Raw genomic sequence first — 18,684 nt, 5'->3', positions numbered from 1 at the left:
AGAATGAAGTTTAATGCTAGCCCTGAAGGTGATGGTGGCACTGTGTGATATGTAATTGTATTTTATTTTGTTTTTTTTTCTGTGTGGTAGTAGGTTTATATTTTGTAATTTAATAAAATTATTTTTAAAAAACAAAATCTTTCTGATTAATGTTTCAGGCAAACCTGTACAACCTGTCAAGCGTGAACTTCTTCGGCACCGAGATTACAAGGTGGACCTGGAATCTAAATTGGGAAAAACCATTGTTATCACCAAAACAACTCCTCAGTCTGAGATGGGCGGGTGAGTTATTTAGAACTTTTACTATACTAGTTCATGTGTCAATTTGGAAGAGAAGATACAACAACAGAAACATTCTGGTGTTGCTCCCTGTGTCTGGAAGTTGTGGGCAGGGGCCTGAGTGGCATCACATTACAATTGAGTCCAGACACGTTAAAGGTGATGGTAGTGGAATTGTGTCAGGGCAAGGAAAGGATAAAGGTTGTGATTGGTGTGGTGGTGATTTCCTTTCCAGAAGAGGTGAAGAACTTGGGAGACCTTTTGATTCTTCTTTTCAATAAGTAGATTGAACAGATACCACTAGTGCAGGGATGAATGAAATTGCAATCTCCAAAATCCCTGCCTTGCCAGCACCCTGCAGCCCAGGAAGGATGGATCAATCAATAAATCAATAAATACAGATCAATTAATCTGTATCTATATCTGTCTATTTAAAAAGTGGGCTGAAAAATCTCCAGGGGAGGTAGGAGATAAATTTGCCATGTTTTGAAGGGGCTTCAACAGTCTTATCATACTCTTATTCTTCATCATCCTGTTGGAATTGTAGAGTTGGAAGAGATGCACTTTTTGACCACTAGAGGGCTTTTTAAGTATCTTTTCCATTTTTGTAAAATATAGCGGGGGGAGCGGTAGATGAGACTGGGAATGGACGCAGTTATCTCCATGTGTGAGGATATGTATCCACAGTCCTCTGGCGTTCACCCACCTCTTTATCAGTGCCTTCTTGCTTTATACACTGCTGTAAGAGAACCTTGCAGTGTTCATTTGCATTTCTTTATCTTCAAGCTTGACTATTGCAACATGCTATATGTGAGACTGCCCTTGAAAATAACATGGAAGCTTTTGCTAGTGCAAATGACAGCTGTGTCCCTCCTTGTAGAGGTGAGGTGTTTGCAAACATATGCAACTGTTTCCCCCCCCCCTCTAAATTCAGTCACTGTCAGTATGCCTCTAGAGTTTGATTCAAGACACCATATAAAATCCTACATGACATTGGTCCTACATGTGTCAGAAAGCACCTCTCTTTGTGGTGACCTCACCATGAGTTTTGACTGGCAACTTCATGCTAGTTGTGAACTCTTTTAACTAGAAGTAGGCGTTTTATATCAACGGCTCTGAGAATGTGACATGAACCTCCTCCTTTTAGAGAATGTATGAAAAGCAGCTCTTCCAGTTAATCTTCAGTATAAGCTGGCTAGTTAATTTTGTGGGTGATCTTTGTTCTAGTTTTTGCACATTTTTGGTAATTTTTATATATTTTTAAAGAATATTTAATGACCGGTTACAGTTTTAAAAGCCCAAATTTTGCTGATTATATAGAGACTGCTTACAGATCAACAGCAGAATCTCTTTAGCTGCCAAAGGAGAAATGTTTTTCAAGGTCTTAGTTAATGCTGTTGTATTTTATTAACCTTAGACAATGTGATTCTTCACATTGCTGGCACAGTGCCTTCATGTACAGTGAACTGATGAGAGGGAGGAAGGGAACAGGTATTGCCAGGAAAAAAAAAGTGTCTGGATGTTTTCCTTTCTGGCCAGTTGCCAGAAAAAGGAATGAGATGCCCTCAATTTTGTACCAGATTTTGCATTTTAGAAGCATGCCCTCATTCAGGAAACGTACTTGACCTTGACCCTCTGTACAGGCTTTGTACTGATGAACAAATCTAAAGAGCAAGAGAGAGGAATGAGCTATGACACTGAAACGTGTTGGTGCTTAAAGCTTGATTCTTCATCTTTCTTCATCTTTATATTCTCCAAGGATATTTCCTGAGTCTCAAGCCATTCCTGGTGCTTGCTTCTCTGGTTACCATAAAGAGGGCAGGGGTGAGAAAGAAGTGAATATTTTAAAAAGGTGACATCATGCCACTACCACTCTTGAGACATTTGCACAAATCTGGGTATGTCTTTTACACAGGTAGCTGATAAGAAAATAGAAGTATTTTAGCTCAGCAGGAGTGTGTGCTGCACACTAAGTACTTGGTTGTATTTAATGGAGGAGTACAAGGATGGGGTGGGGTGGCACTGTGGGTTAAACTGCAGAAGCCTCTGTGCTGCAGGGTCAGAAGACCAGCAGTCGTAAGATCAAATCCACGCAACGGAGTGAGCTCCTGTCGCTTGTCCCAGCTCCTGCCAATCTAGCAGTTCGAAAGCATGTACTGTAAATGCAAGTAGATAAAAAGATACCACCTTGGTGGGAAAGTAACAGCGTTCCGTGTCTAGTTGTGCTGGCCACGTGACCACGGAAACTATCTTCAGACAAATGCTGGCTCTATGGCTTGGAAATGGGGCTGAGCATCGCGCCCTAGAGTCAGACACAACTAGATTCAATGTCAAGGGGAACCTTTACCTTTACCTTACAGGTACAGGTGTGGCAGAGACTGAGGATCCAGAAACCCTGATCCTTTTTGGGAGCATGCAAGTTCCAAGCTGAGATGGGCTTTGTGAGAGTCATTTCTATGGGCAATAATGATAAGCAATGCCTGCAAAGACAGTTGTACTTGTTCTTGATCACTTCTTGAAAGTTCAGTAATATCAACAAATGCCCTTCAGTAATATACAGCTTAAATACAGTATGTGTGGGACAGACATCTAAATTCATGTAGAATGTTTCACATGTCAAATTTAGGAACTGATCATTCATTTTGTTTATTCCAGATATTACTGTAATGTCTGTGACTGTGTAGTGAAAGATTCCATCAACTTCTTGGATCATATCAATGGCAAAAAACGTAAGAATAACTTTGTTTTTCTTTGGCAATCTGTAGAAATAGAATTTGGCTCAAATTAGAAATGGGGAAGGGAGTGAGAAAGGAGACCTTGGTTTTGTGTTAGGAAGGCAGCTGTCACAAGTTGGAAATGTGGCAGCCAACCAGGTTTATTGTGGAAAAAACAGTGTTTCCTTTGTGTGGTGAGTCATTATGTATCTAATATAATCTCATTTCTGTGCTAAGCTTTATTCTTTCTCCTGTTTGCTTCTACCTGCTGGATTAAGTTAGTTGATTTATATTTTATTCAATATTGTGAGGTTTGGTATTTTATTAAGTATTTACCAAGTGGTGCAGTTATTAGTTGTACAGTGGTGCCTCGCTTGACGAGGATAATTCGTTCCATTGAAATCACTGTTAAGTGAAATCCTTGTCAAGCAAAATAAAAAAACCCATTGAAATGCATTGAAACCAGTTCAATGTGTTCCAATGGGCTAAATACCTCAGCGTCCAGTGAAGATCCTCCATAGGGTGGCCATTTTCGGTTCCTGTAAAGCGAGGAATCTGTCCTGAAAACACAGCAGGGAGCCATTTTGCACAGCGGGCGGCCATTTTAGAGCCGCTGATCAGCTGTTTCAAATTGTTGTTTAGCGAAAAATCGATTCCCAAAGCAGGGAATCGATCATCGTTAAACGATTTTTTACCATTAAAACATTGTTTTGCAATCGCAAAAGCGATCGCAAAAACTTCATCATCAAGTGGTTTCGTCGTTTAAGGGTGTCTGTGAATTTCGTTGTATGGTATACTGTGTATATACTTACAATGACAATAAATTATATTATTATTATTATTATTATTATTATTAATAATCGTTAAGCGAGGCACCACTGTAATTGTTTCTATTGCATTTTGAAAGGGTAGATTTGATTGTTGACTGGTATTCTGTGAGATACTTTTGGCACACTTTTGTAGGAAATTGATATGTGAATAATGGACGAGGAAGAGGAAGAATGAAATATCATTTGTAATTTTGGTGAACAAATGAAATTACTTTATTGCCATTTCTGCAGGCTCTTGTCCTGTGGGACTTGCTTGGCACACATTAATGGGTCCTTTCATTCTGTTCAATCTTGGATGAGACATGCCAGAGGATAAGCAGATATGTTTTGTCTTTTTGAGAGCTTCCTGACTCTTTAAGTGTGGAGATGATGCTCCTGGACAGCTGGTGTGAAGATCAAAAGTAGTATGCCATGAGTATTCCTCATAATACTCAGGCACAACTTCCCCTGGCCTTATGTCTTTCTCAAATACTGGAAGCAAACAAACCAGTTGCAAGCGGATCAAAAAAGACTCGCGATAGCCCAGACTGTTCCGTCACATGGCCTGTCACTGATGTGCTTCTGGTTTTCTCTATGTCTGAAAAAGATACCTGTGGATGAACTGCTATGCATTCACCCTAACAGAATGATGGAAATTACAGTTTTCACAAAGTCTAATACTGTACAGTGATGGCGAACCTATGGCACATGTGCCACAGCTGGCATGCAGAGCCCTCTGTGGGCACATGAGCCATAAGTCGCTGGATCGCTACCCCCGTCAGCCAAACCTGAGGAGGCAGCTGCAGCCGCAGTGCTAGCGCCCTGATAGGTGACGGGCCAGGATCCGCAGAAGCTGGTGCTGGCGGTGGCGGGCTGGCCGGTAGTGGCAGGGTTGGACATGACTGGAAGCGTATGCAGAGTGGGGAATCCCATGCCCGGGATTCCTGCTTCCACAGTTGGTGCTGCTGCCATCCACCGCCCACTGGGTTGTGTGGTTGTTTTTTGTTTTTTGCAGTTTGGGCACTCAGGCTCAAAAAGGTTCACCATCTAATAGAAGGGCTGCAGTGTTTCTTTTGGATTGCAGCTGAGCAACCTTCTTCCATATTTTCATAGTCCCAAGATTTGAGAACTGCAGTGCACTGTTCATGGGCTTTCTGTGGGAGCATATCAGTAGCAGCACATTCAATCAGTCTTCATTGGATATGTGCATCCTTGATTCTGAGGCTGTCCATAGATGTCTCTTGTTGAGTACATTTTTCTCTGAGTCTCGTCACTCCCCCAGGGCATTAGGTAAATGCGCCCAACCTATCCCTCCCTTCCTTTGATTATTTCACAGAAGACACCAAGGGACTCCTGCATTCAAAGCAAGGATTCTACTCCTGAGTTATGGCCCTTCCCTTCTGGTTTCCTGCAATGTTTCAGGCACAATTTATGGTTTAGGTTTTAAAGGATAAAGGTGCCTTGCAGCTCTTTGTTGAACAAGTGGTTCTTTGCTCCTTTCCTCCCCTCTACCACTGTAGCTGCTTTTCCTATACCCAAAAGGACTCATTCCCCTTCACCCAAGTGGAAAGCTGAGCATACGTACATACCTCTCTTTGCTTGCTTTTCTTAGGCTAGGAAAGAAGCAGCAGTTATTGAATTGCGTTTTAAATACATTGCTTTGATCCTTTGTTTAATGAGGAAAGTGCATTCTTTGTTGACTTTATCTTTCGGTTCTCCTTATCAGCCATACTGAAAAGGTAATGGCTGTTTCCTTGGGACACTCGATAACCAACTAGAAGTTTGGAAGCTATACTGGCTTTTGTTTTATGCCCTTGTCATCAACACCACCTTGCTTTTAAGAGTTCTAAAATCTTGATAGCCATAACAAAGTGAAATGTCACTGAGTTCCCTGGTTCATTCATCCTCCTTATCTAAACTCCCTTTCTTACTTGATCTTACAGTGGTTGTGTATGACAACCAGGCAGATAGTGGTTGCTTAAACTGCTATGAAGGGAATCTTCTTCTGTGTGGCTTTCTTAATTTGCTGCACTTCACTGTCTGCATAAAACTGGGCTGTAGTTCCTCTGAACTCCCCTGAATACGATGCTGTGTTATTGGCTGTTGCACATGAGCAGCATGGCTTGTAAAAACCAACTTCATGTAATGTTTTGAAAGCACACACCAAGTGGTGGTGGTGGTGAACTGTAGCACTCCCCTGGGAAACTAGAAAACCAAAAACGTTTTTCCCAAACAGCGGAACTCTTAATAGTATTTTTTCCCAACCAGCGGAACTCTTAATAGTATTTTTGCTGGTGTTAGTTGCTTTCTGTTGTATGTGTTCAATTGTTATCTTGGATACAGTTTAGGATGATTGGATGATACTTCTCACCAATCCCTTTCATTCCTCTCTCTTTATAAAGTCATGCAAGGCCTCTTGCCTGCGCTGCTCACCTTGCAAAGAGGGCCTGTACGACCACAGCATGTACATGCCAAGCAACAAGTTAGATGACTGGAGTCCTGACTTCATCTCAGCAGCATCTTCCGGTTTCCCTCCTGCGCCAGCCTTTACTCCTGTCTGGATCCGTTAGCCAGGATCCAGACGGATTCTTTCTCCACATAACCACATAACACCACATAACCTGGATGATGAATACAATTTTCTATTTTTTTTAAGTTTTTTATGTGCTTGCCTTTGTTTTGCTTTTTCCTAAATAAATCTTTTTATGCAATTCTGTTTTCCTTTAGATGTACTGAAGGCTCCATCCCTTACAAAACCTGCCAGTTACATATTTTGTATTACTTCCATAAACATACAGTGGAGTTTCATTCAGTGCAGTTAAACTTCCTTTTCTCTATTAAGGAGGACACAAATGCAGATTTTATATCCTGATCCTTTTTCTCTTTTTTCTAGTCATTTTTTTCTAGTACATTTGCAGATTATAGCAGAGGTGGGGAGCATCATTGGGAGTAGTATTTAATAACTCCTTTCCCAGAAAGTCCTCTTTGAGTTTGGTTGGTGTCAGGGAGTGTTATTCCTCATGAGCCGTTTTTGCTCTTTCTTTCTCCAGAGAGCTCTGTGTTTAAAGCCACACTGACTCAAGTACAAGCTGCAGATGTATCCTTGTGATATAAAGCAGACTAGGTGAACGTTGTCTATATGGCTACCTTTGATTGCTGGTTTTTTGCATCTCCTCAGTTGTGCCACTGGTCCTGTTTGGCATGGGGAGGATAATCAAGCTGTTTTCTCTGGTCAGTGATTGAAAATAAGAATGAGATCCCCTGCCCACACCTTGTCTTTTCATTTATTGCTCCCTGCAGAGCAATTTCCCTGCTTTGAAGCAGCTTGACAAAGGGTCAAGGAGCCTCCTTAGGCATCCAGCAGATTGGATGGAAAATCTCCCAAGGCTGTAATAGGCCAGAGGTTCCCTTCTCCTTGAGTAAAGGCTGATGCCCTAACGTTGCTCTCAGCATGAAAGGCAAAGCATCTAACAAAAAAAGGAAGAATCAAGAAGGCCTACGTGATTATACCTCATGCTTAGATGGCGTAGCATGCATATCATAATTAGCTTCATCAGATTCCGACAGACCTAGAGGGAAGAAGCAGATAGAGTATGAGTTGTTCATTACCAGTTTCTGAGAGTTACAAGTCCAGCAGGCAAGGTTGGCCTCATACCACTTCAGGCATGCAGCATATGAATTTCTTCATTGTTATCACTCAGAGTGTTCTGAGATGCTTCTTTTTACGGAAGTCCTCCCTGCAGATTTGGAAAGGATGTCATTGCTAGTCCAAGAGGCTTAGAGATGGTCCTGAAATGTTACAAGCACCAGTCACTAGGGACACAATCTTAATTTGTTATGCATGGTTAAATATTGGCTAGGCTGATGATGGAAGTAATCAGGAAGAGAGAAAGGCAGAAGATACTTATTTCGCTTCTTCCCTGCTGTGTCAGTCAAGCCTCAACACTGAATAGACTATTAATTAAGAGCTTGGTGATCATGATTACTTATTCCTTTGAAATTAACTCTTTCTCAGAGTAACCTCCGGAGTAAGCCTTATCTGTCCCTACAAAAATGTGCCTGGGCTTTGGTTCAAAAAACTGACAATGTCATTGTACAGAAGAGCATATTTCAAAAAATCATTTCCCACATTGTCTGTCACAATAGCCTAGCGATGAAAATGGTTTCCAACAAATAGCTGCTGCACTGCCTGTAGGCGTTGGAAATTGGGACTGTTGTGAAGAGAGATGTTGAGATAATATGAAGCTAAGGATCCATAGAAATATAGTATGTGCTCCAAAACAGAACAAAGGGTTCAGTTTGGCTGCTGAAAATGCTGGGAAAATTTCTGAGGCTACACTAAAACATTCTTGCTGGTCCCCACCTTTTCTAGATCAGAGGAACCTGGGCATGTCCATGAGAGTAGAGCGCTCCACGCTGGATCAAGTGAAAAAACGCTTTGAGGTGAACAAGAAAAAGATGGAGGAGAAACAGAAGGATTATGACTTTGAGGAAAGGATGAAGGAACTCAGAGAAGAGGTAAAGTGCTGCTGAGAACTGAAACAATTGGATATGGCTTAAAAGAAGCAGCACTTAAAGTTCGTAAGCATTCTGTGGTAATGAAGTTGCTAGGGCATTTTGCCTGGTAAAAAATGGGAGCCCTGCAGGTTCTTTTTTCACTGGTCCAGCATCTCTGAAATGGTATCTGCCTGTGATCCCACATCTTGGTGCCAAAATCATTTTGTCCATTGTCGTGAAATGGTATCTTGCCTGGCTGCTCTTGAGTACTTAGACAGATCTAAACTGCTTGGGAAATATTTCCTTGTGCTGATCTCTTCAGTGCCAAACTGGCCTGCAGGTGGCATTAAAGTTTTTTCCTATTGTTGTTCATTCCATCTGCAGCAACTTTATGAGGGTGTTTAGGAAGAATTTCCAGTAGTTGTGGGAAACACGGTAGTGCTTTCCTTAGCTACATGCGGTTTTCAGAATCAGAATGAATCATTTGTTTATTTTAATTATTAAATGCATGTATATTTGCATATTTTATTCAGGTTATAGAGAACTACCCTTTTTTAAACAAACAAAAAAAAAAAACCTAACATTTTGTCCATGTCCTAGTGAAGGACACAGAAATATTCTCCTCAGTCTTACAGTATTAATATTCCACCTTTAGCCATATGTACTCTCTGTGTATATCTATACATATTTGAACCCAAAAAAGTTCAAGCTGTGCATCTGGGGAATATGTGTCCATGAAAGCTGGTGCTATAAGAAGTCTGTTAAAGGTGTTACACTCTTCCACAGATATGAAACTTGTATAGACATGACAGACCACCTTTTGTAGGAGAGGCAGTCTGGGGAGCTATCATACTCCTAGCAATACTCCCAGAAGAATAACTGGGCAATGCCTGGTTTTGGTAGCAATTCTTGATGAAATCCCCACAGCTTTCCTTCCATACTTATTGTCTGTCCGGTTGTAGGTGAGGACAACTCATTGCTCACCAGCTTTGGAAAAAGAAATGGCAGTTTCACATGGGGAAGCCAGACGCAGTTTTTAAAATGCTCAATAGATTTTTCTCATATCAAGTCAAGGTTTGGATTTCTCAACATTTGTGGATGGCGGCTGTGGAGGAGACCTCTGATGCCCCTGCATGTTGAGCGGGTGTGCAAACAGAAGAGTCCTTTCAGCTGTAGCAGCCTCAGCAGCTGCCAAAGAGTCAGTAGCTGAAGTCACACTTCTGCATCCCCCAACACAAGCCTGGCACCATTCCAGGCCTCGCAATCTCACAGAACGAAACATTTTGATTAGAGCTGTGGAAACCCTTTGATGCCAAAAACCCCCAAAGCCACTAGGAACACAGCTTATGTTCCACTGAGCAGCTGTCACTCGGCTGTTCCAACAGCCATCAGATACTGACATTGTCTGTCGCCATCGTTCAGCACCACAGTTGTTGAATCAGGGCATCAGAATTTGTGTCTATTGCTTTAAAAGCAAAGCTGCATTTTTACCACTGTTAATTTCTAATGAAGTCTTTGGCATTTGTTTCATGGCAGATGCTGATAGTTGTTGGATGATCTAGTACAATCTTTTTTTTGTTTGTTTTGTTTTTTGCATGGTGTGTGTGTGTGTGTGTGTGTGTGTGTGTGTGTGTGTGTGTGTGTGTGTGTGTGTGTGTGTGTGTGTGTGTGTGTGTGTCTCTCTCTCTCTCTCTCTCTCTCTCTCTCTCTCTCTCTCTCTCTCTCTCTCTCTCTCTCTCTTTGGACTGCTGCCTTTCCACTGTTCCTCCGGGATAAAGCAGAGGAGCCAGCAGCCATTTCTCTTCTACCCATTGTTTGTTCTTTAGACCAGAAAGAATGTCGTCTCTGTGGCCTGATTTCTGAGGTTGTGTCTTGCCATTCTAAGACTTCAGTTCTGCAGGTCGGGTTGATTCATTTGGCAGTTGTTTTCCTTTGTTGCAGGAAGAAAAAGCTAAAGCATACAAAAAAGAAAAACAGAGGGAGAAGAAAAGAAGGGCCGAGGAAGACTTGGCATTTGAGGAGGAGGATGAAATGGCAGCTGTAATGGGCTTCTCTGGCTTTGGCTCAACCAAGAAAAGCCACTGATTAGCCTGGAACTTTCCTGTGGATGTCTGTTGTTTCTGCCCAAGTGATGCGTGGAAAAACCCTTGGAAGACTTTACAGAGAATTTGTATCTGAAAGTCCTGGTAGAAGTTGACTCTGAGAGTCAGGCAGCAAGTCCACAACTCCTGTGTGGGGCTGTACTGGGCTTTTCCATCTCTAGTATCCTGCCTGCCTGCCTGCACAGATAGGATCACATTTGCCTGTATGGTGGTAAACCTGAATATCAAATAAAGAACTTTGTATTAGCATCTTCCCTCCCTTAATCTCCTTACAGTACTTTGAGATAAACCAATTTTCAGGATTTCTTATTTGTGTTTTTTAAATCTGTTTCTTTAATGGAGCATGAAGCTGAATGTCCTTTCAGAACTCCACATTTCTTGGCCTCACTTGCTGCTGTCGCTGCCATTTCTTTCTTTACCCTTAGTCCTGCTTGCTTCTCATTTTGTGTCCTTGTGTGCATGAGGGACTTTCTATTGGGTAATTTTTTTTCTCTTAATAAAGTGATAAAAATCTGATGTGTGTGTTTCTTTGGGAATTGTTCTTTCACCGATAAAATGGCTGTGGAGTGGGTCATTCAGTTACATTGAGCTGGAGCATGTTATCTTTGAAGAACCATGGGAGTTTATTATAACTCCGATAGCTGAGCATGGAGCTGTTTGCAGTCTGAACTCGTTGAAATGTCTCCAGTGGATTATTTACAAGGGTGAGAGTCCTGCTTTCCCCACCCCCCTCTCAGAGATACAGGCAGGGGATGAATTTTGCCAGTACAGTATCCTATTGAGCTTCTGATTAGCACAAAGTCCCACCAGTGTTCTAATGGAGGATTGTGCTGCTTTCACAAGGCTTGTCATTGTGCAACTGATCGGTGGGGTTTTTTCCCCCATGGAGATTGCCCATGGTGCAACACTTGGGCAAGCAGCATCTTATATCATTACATTGGTGGGACTTTCAACTCAGCAGAAGTGCAATAGGATGTTGGCTGTTGAGTTGCTGGGGAGGGGAAGGGATGTTTCTGTCTGGTCCTGCTAATGTGGGAAAATGGATGATGGATATGATAATTGTAAGAAGTAGAAAACAGGTATTCTACATGGAGAACCAGGATCCTCTCAACAGGAGTACATGACCTTGGTGGATGTGCATGCTTCCTTGCCGAAAATCTCCAGTTTAAAAACAATTTCCAAGGTTAAAACAATGAATTCTTTTGGCTTAACACCCATATTGAGAATGAATCCCTGATGAGCCTTTCTCTGCCTCCCCTGCTTTCCTTCTGCTAAACTAGGAATGATCTCTTAGTATCTAACTGTAATGAATGCACATCCCTAAATTTTATTGAAGCAGGTAAGAGCTTGGTAGAGAGGGGCGGAGCTGCCTTCCCATCGTGATTCAGGTTGGCGGAGTATTATCTGTACTGCTCCAGCTGCTCTTTGTGCCCCGTGTCATTTTCATTGCTTTCTTGATTTAGTTCTGCCAAACCCGCCGTGACTCATTCATTGCCTTTCTCGGTTTAGGACGATTTACATCTGGTGTGGCTGATTTTCATAGTGCCTTCCTTTTTATATTGATGGGATCATTGTTCTTGCCTTTCTCTGTACCTTTATGGAATATTGAGCCTTCTTTCAAATACATGTAGAATAAATCCTATCGTGCTTTGCTGCTGTTTTAATTCCTTAATCTTAGACTGCTGACAGCTTCATTGCCTCAGATATTTCCACTTGAATTCAGATTATAATCCCCATTGAAGATGCCATTGAAATGATACATAGCCTGTAGCTCTGCCAGCTGAGATACAAATGTCCTTGGAGAGTTGACCCTTTAAACTAAAAAAAATCCTTTTAATGTGCCTTAGATTCCTTCTGTGCACCAAATAGAAATGAGCATTTAATTCCAACCACGTACCTGTCCCTGTTCAAACCAAAAGAGTAAACTCCATTTGAATGTGTGAGAGAAATGAAGCCAGTGACTAAATATCCTACAAGATTTGAAGAGAGGAGGGGGTGCAGAGAATGAAGTGAGATTACAGTGCCGCATAGCTCCTTTCATGGCCATTAAAAGTTTGGTACATTTTAGATTATTTTACCCTAGGTAGCAGCTTTGTAGCTGCTGAAAATCCCCAGTTAAGGAATGTGCATTCCTAGCCCTCTTATCCTGTATAGACATATTTACAAATTGCTCATTATTGCACATTGAACTAATTGAGTTTGGTTAGTGTTGATGAGAAATGGTATGGTCCAATGGATCCCTGATGGAAGTGGGCACTGGGACCTGCTGTGCCCTAATCACAAGTTCTTAGTGTGATCTTGCCAATGTGATCTTTGGAGTTAGTCGCTCCCATTTTACTTTCTCTTCTAGAGCTGTAAGCTACTGTTGCTGGGGGCATGCCTAGGACTGCTGCAATGATAGGCAGTCTTCAGTTCCCCCCTCGCCCTTATGCTATGAGGGCGTGAAATGTGCTGTCTTTAGTGAAGATGTGATGGGGTTTTTATCAATGGCTACTTGCCAAGATGACTGTATATGACAATGGTTCCCAACCTTGGGTCCCCAGATATTCTTGGATTCGAACTCCCAGAAACCTTCACCACTAGCTATGCTGACCAGGATTTCTGGGAGTTGTAGTCCAAGAACATCTGCGGACCCAAAGTTGGGAAGCATTGGCAGATGACCTCCAGTATAAAGCAATATGCCTCTGTATGTCAGTTACTGGAGAATAGGAGCAAGAGGGTGCTACTGTACTCCTGTCCTGCTGGGAGACTTCTCATAGCCATCTCGTTGACCACTTTAGGAACAGAATGCTAGAATAGGTTTACAACATAATTATACAAACAACAACTTGCCCCTTAGCATAGAAGGCTGAGTCAATCTTGAACTGGTTACTTGAACCCATCAGGATCGAATTCAGATTGTGAGCAGAGGCCTGATGGCAGTACCGCAATTTAACCACTGTGCCATGGGGCTCCATCATTGCCTTTTAGTCATAGTACATGGCCCCTGTACTAGGACAAAGCATAAGCACCAAATACTGTAGCATAGCAGGTTTTTGATTAGTTACATTTATATCCCTTCTAGTTTTAGCTGCATTTATATCCCACTTTTTCTTGAGTGAGCTCCAAATGGCTTTCCTCACAACAACGCTGTGAATGTGGTTGAGTGAACATGGCTGGCCAAGGTCGCCCAAGGAGTTCGTGGGGATTTGAAGCCAGGTCTCCAGAGTTCTCATCCAACATTTGAACTACTATACTGTGCTGGCTTTCTTGATGATTTGGTTTCTTGATAGTCAGTTGGATTAGAGGAAACATTTGCATCTCATACAGTATAATCATGTTGGCATTTAGTAAGAATACTGGTTTAATGGGAAGGAATGTACTTGTTCAACAAACTACAGCTTCATGGTAGCTGCAGCACACGTGCGCACGCACACACACACACACTCCCAATTCTTCATTAAAAGCCTTTTACCTAAATTCCAGCCTAAGGGCATCTTCCTCCATGGGGCTTCCTCAGCATCCGCCTGTACATGCCAATATTTCCGCCTGCCTCTCCTGTCCCAGTACAGGGGCCTTGCTTTCCGGGGTGGGGCAAGGAGAGGGGGGAGTCTCTTTGTCTTGGTTACTTGCTGGGAGCAGTGGAGTGTGTAGTGGCAGAGATACAGACTCCTGCTGGATTCCCAGCAGCAGGAGCTGCCTCCAGCCAAGGATGAAAAGCCAGTTTCATGGGAGGAAATAATATTTAGAAAAGAGAGCAAGAGAGAGAATGCTTCCTGCAAAGAGCATTAACCCTTTGCTCCCCTGTGCAGATCGACAGAAGTGTTAACTCTGTTTTCTATTCCTGAAACACAGCCTTTTGTTCTCTGCTGTCCCCAGCTTTATTGCATATACTGAACACGGCTAGTAGCACTGCTGTTTGGTGTCCTTGGCATGCCTGTGCCCCTATGCTGCCCCTTCCCAATTTTGGCCCAGCATTCTTCAAAGACTAGCGGGGTGGTCACCCTATGCCTGCAATTCTGGCTGAATTGATCCTGTCCCATGTATTCTAAATGTTACTGTGGGTCTCCCCCTGCTTTCGTTAGCTGTGCACGAGGCACAATGGGGGTCCTGGGCATGGCATACTGTCTCAGTTGTAGGGACAACGTTTTGCTGTAAAATCTCCAGATCACATAAAGTCAGCATGTGCTGGTGGTGTTGCTCAGCAGGCAGTTGAAGACAGGTTGCATCTGAATATGGAAGTCATTATGGTCATTCATTATACCAAGGACAGCTGGCTCGATAGCTCAGTGGTTTAGGTATGGAGCCAGAGGCTGGGAGTTCAATTTTCCACTGTGCATCCCAAAAGAGCCAGCTTGTGCAGCCCATGGGCAAGCTGCATAGTCCCAGGATGCCTCCAGAAGAAGGGAATGGTAATCCACTTTTGAATGTTCTCTTCCTGGAAAATCCTGGAAAAGGTCACCGTAAGTCAAAATTGATGTGTCACCACATGATTATTATTATTGTATCAAGGAAGGTGTTCAGTGCTGTCCCTGCAGTCTAGCACATGTGTGTGATGTGCGCCATCAAGTCGTACATGGCTTATAGTGACCCAAATAGGGCTTTCAAGGTAAGTTAGATGTTCAAGGTGTGCTTTTACTAGTTCCATCCGCCACCCATGTGAGTTTCCATGGCTAAAAGGAGATTTGAATCCAGGTCTCCTGAATCCTAGACCATCAATCTGTCCTTTATACCCCACTGGGTATCCCATCCTGGTATAAAGGCAAGAAATAACTTCCAAGTTTCAGGCAGTGGCCTGCTAAGCTGAGATCGTGGGCCCACTCCTCTCTCACAGGTACACAAAGCTTTGCATCTGAGCCATAGACCTCTTCCCAGAGGATAGTCTGAACTCTGTCCTTTCCTTTCACCTGTCTCACTCAGCCTTATCTACCCACATTGGTGCCTCTACTCCCAGTGCTGGTCCAGAGGTCCTTTTTTCCAGCTGTTGTGCCTGAAATGCTTTAGCTCCAGAAATGGGGTTATAGAAAGGCTTGGTGGGTGATTTTGAGAGCCTGTAGACATTTTCATTTCTTCTGGAAGTTCAGCTTTCTTTACTGTAAGTAATGGTAGTGTTGAGTTAGCTATCATCCCTCCTGGGGAAAAATAAATAAACAGGGAAATCTATACTTTAGAAACAAAACATTTAACTAGGTTGTGATTTGTTGTTATGTTGGGGCCCAGTCCTGCTTTTACATAGAAAAGACAATTGTTTGGTGACTGGTTCAGCTTTAGAGAGTAACATTGTGGTATCCATGGTCTAGAGAGCAATGCAGGGAACAGACTTTGGAGGCATGAGGATGGAGCAGACCCTAGTGTAAGCAGCCAAAGACTTAAGATTGCTCAGTGCAGCTGAGGGATTTCGGTGGGATGCAAGAGTCAATTGCATAAGCCAATTGCCCGCAGCCGGGTGGGAGGCTGTTGCAAAAATGATTAATTTTGCCTTCTCAATCTATGATGCCTCTGACTGGCCAGCGTGGGATATAAGAGTGGGGTAGCGCCATTTCAGTAGATCCCAGTGGTTAAGGAACATAGAAATGTTGATCTGACCTTTTCTTATAGCTGCATGAAAATGTAACTATAGCTTCTTCAACGTGGTTCTCCATGAATCCACACTAGTGGGTTTAGACAGCGCCTGCGCTGGCCTCTCGGAATTTTCTAGAGCTGTAAGAGAAAAGTAACAATGTTTTAGGCTACCCCTTACCGCGCATGTCTAGCCCGCCAACGGCTCAGTTCCTTTTTTCCGCCAGTGAGTTGGGACCTCTCGTTAGAGCTTTGCTTCTTGGTTCGTTCTAGCGAACTATTTTGCTTCTATTTTCTGGCTACCCTGACTTCGGACCGTTTCTTTGACACCGCTTCTGCCTCTGGTGATTTTGTTTCGGTGAATTGTGCCTTCATCCGGCGTTAATTACCTCAGAAGGCTTCCCGCTGAGGCCTAATAGGCCTTTACGGGCCCCCTGCGGAGGCGCCACGCGCCTACAGGAATCTTTCAATTTTCCCTCATTGGACCTCCTTTCGTGCTCCGGTCGACGCGGCTCTGCTCTCAGTTAATCGGACCCTCCGCTACGGTTGGTTTTTTCCCCCTTTTCTCTTGGTCTATGCCTCCTAAAGAGAAGCCATCCCCCAGGAGAGGACCCTTTCGCCTCTGCACCGCGTGCTCCAGAAAACTTCCCTTCCAGGACGGACATTCCCTCTGTTTGTACTGCCTGGGGGAATCGCACGCGGTGTCCCATTGCAGGCATTGCAAGCAATTCACAAAAGTCACACTCAAGGCGCGCCAGCAACGCCTGAAGTATTTTTTGTGGAAACAGACTTTGTCCGCTTCCCAACCTTCTCAAATGGAGGCTGTACCTTCTACCTCCTCCGTGCGCTCCGAAGTGAAAGTAGTCTCGGCGCCGGAACCATCTAAGGGAAAGGGACCTAAGCAGTCTTCTAAAGACAAGTCTAAGAAAAGAAAGACCCCGTCAGCACTTACCTCCGCATCGGTCTCCCTTTTTTCATCGACCGAGTCCTCGGTTCCACCGGTGTCGGAACATCTGAAAAAGAAAAAGGTGTCGACAAAGTCATCAGCGAGGGCTAAGGAGCTTACCCTCGTTGTCCCATCTATCTCGACTTCGGTGCCCTCTCCTTTGCTCGAGGATTCATCTAGAGACCGGGAATCGGTGTCGGACTTGGCTCCTTCTTTACCTCCTCATCAAGAGCCACCGTCCGTTGTCGAGAAGTCACCGACGACGAGCCACTTAGAGAAGATAGTAGCGGATCTACCGGGCGTCCCTCGCAGCCCCATTCTAACCGGGCTAGGGACGGGATCGCGATCCTCGACACCGGGATCCCCAGGCTCCAAGTCTCCATCTACACCAGTGAGACCTGCTAAGCCTGTTCCGGCCCCCTCTCCTCGGCTTCCAGCATCCGAGTTAGAGGAGGAGCCTGTACCTAAGAAGCCCCGGCGCCACCGCAAACATAAACGCGGTTCTGGCGCCGATAGGCATAAGAGACATCGACGCCGAGACTACTCCTCCTCTGACTCTGAGGATAGCAGAGATAGGAAACGGTCCCGGCGTCGTCGTCGTCGTCGCGACGATTCCACTGAGTCCTCGTCATCGACTTCCCGCGACCGACGTCGACGGCGAAAGAGGTCCCGATACACCTCTTCCTCCTCGTCGTCGATCTCACCCCCTAAGAAGGGTCGACATGGCAAGCGCCCGATCGTGGATGGAAGACATCAAAGCTAGGATTAAAAATCTGCCTTTTGATGCTACGGGCCTGTTTAATGGCTCCACGGATGAGAATCTTGAGAACTTACACAAGAGCAAAAAGACGGCAAAATCCTATGCAGTGCAACAGCAGCCTAGACCCTCCAAATCTCAGTGGAGGCCTAGACCCCAGCAACAACCCTATCAACAGCAGACCTATCAACAATCCGGTCCTTCCACTTACCATTCGTTCCGATCTCAAGCTGCTCCACGCTCTTCACAGGCTTCTTCATCGGCTTCCAGCTTCAAGCCTCAGGCGTACAAAAGGCAGTCCTTCAAACCTGGGGGGAAAAGGTCAAAACAATATCTTTGACTCTCATCATCCCATCCGGTCCATCAGGTCACGCACAAGACTTTCTCCTTACCTTCTGAACTGGAACAAGATTACCCAAGACACCTGGGTCTTGAACATTATAAGCTCCGGCTACCGCCTGGAGTTTATAGAGTTACCTCCTCTAGGCTGGATCAAGCCTACCTCGTTCGATCCCATCCTAGAGGACGAGATTCTCACCCTTCTGGAGAAACAGGCTGTGGGATAGACCTACTGGGATCTATCACACAGTTACTAAGCTGCCACCAACCATTCCCTATAATAAGTCACACAGACCAGGGATGGATTTTTAAACAACAAAAAGAATAAGGTTTATTTTAAATACAAACAGGGTAAATAAAACAATCAGGTGAATAAAATAAAGTAACGTGGCTTATTCTCACACACACAAGCATACAGTTTGGTTCACCTAGAACCTTTAACTTAAAGCACAGACCCTGAACCCATCAGTTCTGGCTAACCAACAGACCCCTGAACCTATCAGGGTGGTACTCTGACCCACAGTAGTACCCTGTCAGACACACAGACTCCCACAACAGCTTCTTCTTCCCAGCTGCTGCTTCGTCCCAACCCAGTGTCTCACAGTTTGTCTCAGCATCTCACTCTCACCACACAGGCATCACATATTTATACAGTACAGCCCCTCCTCCTGATGTCCCGCCTTCCACTCCCCATAGGATGGAA

The 18,684-nt window shown here is 44.0% G+C and overlaps 1 protein-coding gene and 1 long non-coding RNA gene across 3 annotated transcripts in view; one reads left to right on the top strand and one right to left on the bottom strand.

Annotated features, from left to right (window-relative positions):
• The window catches only part of ZMAT2 (zinc finger matrin-type 2), a 29,691-nt gene extending 18,774 nt beyond the window's left edge, over positions 1-10,917 (top strand). For both annotated transcript variants that reach the window (XM_020799365.3, XM_020799364.3), the window contains exons 3-6: positions 159-282; positions 2,935-3,008; positions 8,175-8,320; positions 10,241-10,917. In XM_020799365.3, the coding sequence (XP_020655024.1) occupies positions 159-282; positions 2,935-3,008; positions 8,175-8,320; positions 10,241-10,384 (488 nt within the window). In that variant the 3' untranslated portion in view covers positions 10,385-10,917. The remainder of the gene's footprint in view (positions 1-158; positions 283-2,934; positions 3,009-8,174; positions 8,321-10,240) is intronic.
• A 5,072-nt stretch (positions 10,918-15,989) lies between these two features.
• On the bottom strand, positions 15,990-17,994 carry LOC144588934 (uncharacterized). Its single transcript, XR_013544700.1, has 3 exons — positions 17,854-17,994; positions 16,892-16,952; positions 15,990-16,080 (listed from the first exon to the last, which is right to left on the bottom strand). It is a non-coding gene; the product is annotated as an uncharacterized LOC144588934 (long non-coding RNA).
• Between the last annotated feature and the right edge of the window lie 690 nt (positions 17,995-18,684).

The sequence above is a fragment of the Pogona vitticeps genome, chromosome 4 (genome assembly GCF_051106095.1).
Source record: "Pogona vitticeps strain Pit_001003342236 chromosome 4, PviZW2.1, whole genome shotgun sequence".
Taxonomy (NCBI): Eukaryota; Metazoa; Chordata; class Lepidosauria; order Squamata; family Agamidae; genus Pogona; species Pogona vitticeps.
The sequence above is the reverse complement of the archived record's forward strand: the minus strand, read 5'-3'. Positions and strand labels throughout refer to the sequence as shown.